At 36.8% G+C, this 6495-nt stretch overlaps 1 protein-coding gene across 1 annotated transcript in view; it reads right to left on the bottom strand.

The window, feature by feature from the left end:
- Positions 1–1767: 1767 nt before the first annotated feature.
- Positions 1768–6495, bottom strand: part of LOC135194992 (uncharacterized) — a 28470-nt gene continuing 23742 nt past the window's right edge. The window contains exon 6 of the mRNA XM_064221245.1: positions 1768–2937. Coding sequence (XP_064077315.1) covers positions 2721–2937 — 217 coding nt within the window. The 3' untranslated portion in view covers positions 1768–2720. The remainder of the gene's footprint in view (positions 2938–6495) is intronic.

Below are 6495 nucleotides of genomic sequence, written 5' to 3'. Positions count from 1 at the left end.
CTACGTGAATTCTTCTTTCATTCGTTAACTTCCATGTCATTCCATTCAACTGAATGAGAACACATTTAAAATACTTCACAACCTAAATCCCAAGGCCACAATATATTGCATATTTGCGTCCTTAAAAAGGGGGGAGCGTTGTTTTTCTGTATGGTTAGAGTTAGACCATCGGGATCGAAATTCTCACAACTATTCTAGGTCGGGAAATATTACAATTATCAGACACATAAATAAAGTTTCAAGTTCTCACCTATCATCCCTTAGCATCCCTAATACTTCCTCCTTTTAAAGTATCAACAGGGCCGAACCAACTTCCGATTGAAAGTCCATCACACACACTACAAGACACAGCCAAGAGAAACAGTCACCAATCACCAGGATTTCCGTGTTCCATTAAATCCGTTTGTCTCTTGAGAATTACTTGAACAGCTGGCAGCCAATCACAGGTGCCTGTGGCTTATCTTTCATGTAGAGAAGGCTAAACCATAGATAATAGAGAGGAACAAACAAGGACTCATCAGACATAACACCCTTTTAAAGATGGTAGTGGTCAAAAGAGCACAACAGTGACATCTGTTTGGTGGATTTAAAAACTAAAAAATAAAGGGAATGAATCTTGAGAGGAGCCGCCCCCGTACTATGGTGGCTACTTTGTTTAATTTTGCTAAAAATTCGAATAAAATGCGTGTTAAAGTAACGAGAATTTTATAATAATTCTAAATGCTGTTTCAGTAGTTTTTGCAATGCTGTCGTAAAAATGTTAATTAAAAGGTATTATAATGTATGTTCGTATTCAGTACCAATGACAGATGTTGCCGGTTTTATGTTAACATGGCATCTTGCAACTAAGAATGTTCCAAACAAAAGTAACAGATAATAGATTTATGAAAATAGTTTTTCACCATCTCCCTAAGTTTCAAAATCAGTGAACATGTGTTAAATAAATAGACATATTTAATGGCATTGATCCTGTTTAAAACTTCGGGTCCGTTGTGCCATTTTCTTTTTCACTCACTTGGTTACATTGGTAGTGAAAAATTCCAAAAAGTAAACCTTAGTCATTTTACCCTAGGTCTTTCGGCTTTGGAAACTTTTCAGAACCACAGGTCACAAAGAAATTTAAGAGAGAATTAAGTAAAATACATTAACGATACTCCAACATCCATAATTGTGGTCAGTGCTTCCATGGGCGATTCCCAGTGAAAGCAATATGGCACTAGAAAGCTAAAAGGACCATTTTCAAGCAAAAAAAAACTCAATTAATGCACGTTAAGGTTGCACACCTTACCATGGAGGGAGAAATAAATTAAATACATGTCCATAATTATTTTATTCTAGAATATCATCTTGATTTACAACAATAAAGTTGGTTTCATATGCACAGAATAATAAATATCTATAAATTATTTTCATAGAACAATAAAATTAAGTATTGGAGTATAGGTACAATTTATTCTTTATGGAATAATCTAACCATAAAAGTCAAAATCATCATCAGATTCATTGTCTCCTCCACTAACTTCGCAGGACTCTGAATCAGAGTCCAGCTTCAAGTTAAGTGCTCCTGATGGTTTGGACTTCCCTTTCACTGGTTTAGCTCCCCCTGCAGGTACAGGGGCAGTTTCCTTGGCTATAGGTGGCTTTGACTCTGAATCTGGGGTTTCTGTCAACTTTGCTGGTTCTTTTTTCTTGCTCCTTCTCTGAGGCATCTGGTTTCCTCTACAAAAAGAAAGGGAAAGCAATTAAAAACAACCTGTCTGTCCCAAAACTGTTGCGAAGAACTGCTTGAATAAACAAATTACTTAAACTCACTGCAATTCCAAAAAGCTTTTTTTTTTTTTATCGCAAACACAACTTTTAGCACCATATGTGAGTGTGTGAATCTTACACACTGTGCTTCTTGGAAAGTCAAAAGAACTGCTCCAGGTAGGTAGTATATGTGCTTACGATCGCTTCAGGTCCACAGTGATTAAATGACTTATTTTGAGTTTGTGCTGGCACGTTAGCTGCTCAAACTCTTCCTTAGACTGAATTGTTAAAGATGACCAACATTTTTTTCCTTCCCTTTATATCTTTTCATCCATTTCCCCAACAATTGTAAATCATTTTCAGTCACTGTGAATACGTTACTACGGGGGTTCTGTAAAGCAGCCAGGCTTTTAATGTATTTTGTTGCCAAGGCTCATTACACTTGCTGCTCCTGGTTCCAGAGCCACTGAAGATTCTGCTGCCCTACTCAGTTGTTTGAATGTGACTGTAATTTTCAATTCAATGGCTGCTCTCCCAACATTGCTGGTAATGTTGCAGCTAATCAGACACCATAAAAAGTGAGGCAGTTAACCATTAGGAATCTAAGGTAACCATATGAGCATGCACTAACCTATCAGAAGCAATTGATCATTTTAGCATTTACCAAGTTTAGTGTCTTAAGATTCCTTTATATACATGAGCAGGTTGTTTAAAAGATTCATTTGGTTTAAAAAAAAAAATGCAAAAGGTAACGTATGAATCATTCTTGGTACCAAATAATACGTAAATTTACTGTTGCTTTCTAATCATTTAACATTCCTCTTCAGAATACTTCCAGAAAATCACTCATAAAAACTATTATGTAGAAAAAAATATTATCACTCAATAGATGATAGGATTGCCTCAATGAAAACTGAGCTGAGGGCATATTGATAACGTGCTAAAATTTACACCAGTATTCTTAAAATGTGTTATTTTTCAACTCTAAGAACTGAAGATTCAGATAGTATACTCTTCATATCTTGTAACAAATTTAGACAAACTAAATCATCAATCAAATTACCGTCTTTGCCCTTCGTCATTGCCGCTTGTATAGCAGCTTCCACACTGTCAACACTATCAGTGTCTGTACTTGGAGGTTTAGGCCGCAATGATGGAATACTTGACGCAAAAGGTCGGAATGTTGGTCTGTAAATTAAGAAGAAAAATCAAGAGTAACTTGAGTACCTGAAATCTAATTCACTTTTGCATTATAAAGGATTACATTAACAGCAATAAAACAGACACCCATTCCTGACTATGGAAATGAATAGAACTTATGAAAGTACACCAGGAATTTTTCATTTTGAAAATGAAATTTTGTTTCAAGGTTATACTGCAATGAATGTAGTATTACCTTTATTTTCAACATGGAGTTATCAGTAAATTTCTATCAATTGAGATAGGCTTCCTAAATATCTCATCGCTGTTCAGTATGAAGCTTCACTATATACAATGAGCCTTTGCCCAACTGACAGGGAAAGGGGAGACCTATGCATAGAACAATGGTTTGTATGTACTGAGGCAAATGAAAATATACACACGATATAAAATCACTGTTTTATGAGTCAAACATTTACTTAAGGAAGGCAACTACACTACAGTGTATTCTCTCCAAATGTAAACTAGATAAGATATCAGGATTTCAAATTGACACCATTAGTCTGGTATGAGCTAACCTAGAATCGGTATGGAAGGTTGTCTGCCCTGTTAAGGACAGTGAGGTACAATGTAAGAACTTAATAGCCATCTTGAAAGCCCAAAGCAAGCTTAGGCATGAACTAACTCACAACCTGAATTTCGAACAATTTCACATCCCTAAGTAGGTTATCAATGTTCTCTGCCTTCTACAAGAGTATCAGTGGGCCAACTCAACCTTATTTGCCATACTGCAATAGACATCCTTACTTACCTTGACTAATTACGTATCTACATTTCACAACATACTTTACCAAGCTAGTCCTTACAGTACTTAATAACCTGAATTGTTGACCCTTCAACCTTCAGTGAGCAGACAACATAACCAACTCAAGCCACTTCACTGGTTTATAGGTCTCATAATGACCTGCCATTTGCATTTGACTAGTAAAGCTTCTTGATGGTTGCAGTAACACGTTTTTTTCACAAGCCAGAGGTGTAAACCTTGCATTTAAATTCTTCCATTTTATTTCAGTCCTTCCTCTACACAAGAAGAGTAACCTCCAAAGGATAAATTTTACCAAAGGGTACGCCAATTACAAAGCTCCTCTCTATTCAAATCACCTTCCAGTCTAAGCAGATTTTTGGCTCAAATATAGAAACGGATACTGCGAATATAAAAATACATACTTTTATTAACTGTTGCAAGGACAAACCAGTTTTACAATCAGGTACCTCTCTCTTATCCAACTATGCACACATATTTATGAAAGTAAAGGTTCAAACAAAGCAACATAAGTCAAAAGTTGCAATTAAATTCTACTTCAGTACCATTTCTCATCCCTTGAGATGAATGATGTTCATAATTACAAATGTCTTTGCTAGCTTTCCTCTGAACTAATAGAGCAACAGATTCAAGTAAGGTGGTGTCATGGTAATTGCTTTATAGAAAAGAAAGATCAGTTACAAGAAAGGAAAATGCATTTTCTTCAAGTAGGTCTGCAGCAGAGAGGCATTCGCGCACGTGTTGGAGGAGCCTGTTCTCATGATTGTTCTAGAATCGCCAGGCGTGTTGTGGAACACAACAGGCATCGACATGTCGTGAGAAACGCCGCGATTTCTGATCCAATACTTCGAGATTCTTCTAAATCGTTCTGGTCATCTCTGGAGCATGTGACGTTCGCTGGTAGGCCCCGCCCCCAGGTAACCGTATAAATACAAATGACGAAGTAGGAGAGAGCAGAGATCATCAGTAAGAGATCAGCAGCAGAGATCATCAGTTAGAGGACATCAGAGAGCAGAGATCAGAGCAGAGATCCCCAGAGAGAGACAAGAGAAGAAGGAACAGACGAAGGATCAGAGAGGAAAAGGCGCTTGAGAGTTTGGTCGAATTCTGGTCAAGTCGTCGTCAGGGAGTGGACGACAGAGTTATTTCGATGTTGAGCAAACCTTCAGAGAAGAAACGTTCTACAAGAGGTTTCGAGGAGTTCCTGCCCTTTGAATATCAAGTATAGACATTGTTTTCTGCAGTATGGTGTCAAGAAGACGTCCGAAGTAATAGTTCTCCTTTGTGAAGCCGTCGCTTCGAGGATTGATTGTCGACCGCTGAAAAATTGGCCAGCAAGTATTTTCATTACCTCACTGTTTCCTCAGTTCATGCAGAGTAAGATTTTACTTTTTTTATGTAAATAGGAGAAACCATTCTGGATTTATCTTTGTTAGTAAGCTTGTAAATAAACCTTTGATCTGTTTGTGTATCTTTCTATATTCGTATCCCCAGTTTCAACTGTTGGTGTTGAATCCTTTTTGTTTATTTAATACTGAACCTGAGGCGACCCTCTCGGGGTCCGTGACAGGTGGTGTTACATTGGCAGCACAATTTAAGTTTGAAAAAAAGAAGATACACTTTCTACACATTTGAGAGTGAGCACAGAACAATGAATTGATCAACTTTACTGGAAAGGGCCAATGTACCATGGTATTTGCATTTTGAGGATACAGTTCCTTAACAAATATATATCCACCACATATCCACGTTTCCTTGTCAGTTTTGGTCTTATTTGCATGCGTTTGCAACATCATTATCCGATTTAAAAAAAAAATACCATCTCCACTTGTCAGTGTACGTAGTATCAGAATATCAATAAAAATAAACACTTCTGATTAAGAACATGATCGAAGTTCACCAGATGACATGTTAGAAAGTTGAGTCTGAATTCATGAAGCACTTACAAGCATGGTTGGGTTATAAGACCCAGCTATTTGCCAAAGTAAAAATCAGCATCACTGGAAATGTAAGGTAGCCTACATGCACTGTCACAAGGATTTTTTTTCAGTGTATGACACCCTGCAACCAATACTGTCACCAGATAGCACTTGCTCTATCACTTGAACTAAATTGTTTCTTCCAAAATCTAGCATTGTATCCTAGATATGTTAGCAATATGGGTCCAATAGAACGGTAGTTAACAATTTTCCTACTGTACTGATTTAGAGTATTTTTTCATCAACTGTGAACATATTGGATAGGTTATGCTCCCAGTGCAAACAACAGTGACAATCTTTGGCAGCAAAAAGACAAAATTGCAAGTAACGTCACTTCTGTCATCACTGCTGGCATCTTTGGGTAAAATCTGGCAGAGAGATGCAAAAAAGGTGCTAAAAGTATGGTTAAGCAACAGTGCCTTAACTTTAAGAGTGAGAGGCGATCTTAAATTACCACATTAAATTTCTTTTATCCTTTCAATAATATTCTATATATGTAATCTACAATACATTATGAAATTAGTTTACCTCTACTACAAGAATCCCACCATCCAAGCCTGTGCTAATCTAGCATAGTTCTTTCTAATCCTTTGAATATTTTGCAGGGGTTTTATCACTTCCTGAAATGACCATTATTTTTACCTGTCTACATATGTTCAAGTATGCAGGTCCAATCTACAGCCAACAGATAATTCAAACACTCAATATTATGGTAACAATGCTGTAAAATCTAAGAAAATGAAGCAACATCTTATAATCTAAAAATATATACTGTACCAGCCTCTAATTTCATAATAGAAAGAC

Source organism: Macrobrachium nipponense, chromosome 15 (assembly GCF_015104395.2).
Source record: "Macrobrachium nipponense isolate FS-2020 chromosome 15, ASM1510439v2, whole genome shotgun sequence".
NCBI lineage: Eukaryota > Metazoa > Arthropoda > Malacostraca > Decapoda > Palaemonidae > Macrobrachium > Macrobrachium nipponense.
The sequence above is the reverse complement of the archived record's forward strand: the minus strand, read 5'-3'. Positions and strand labels throughout refer to the sequence as shown.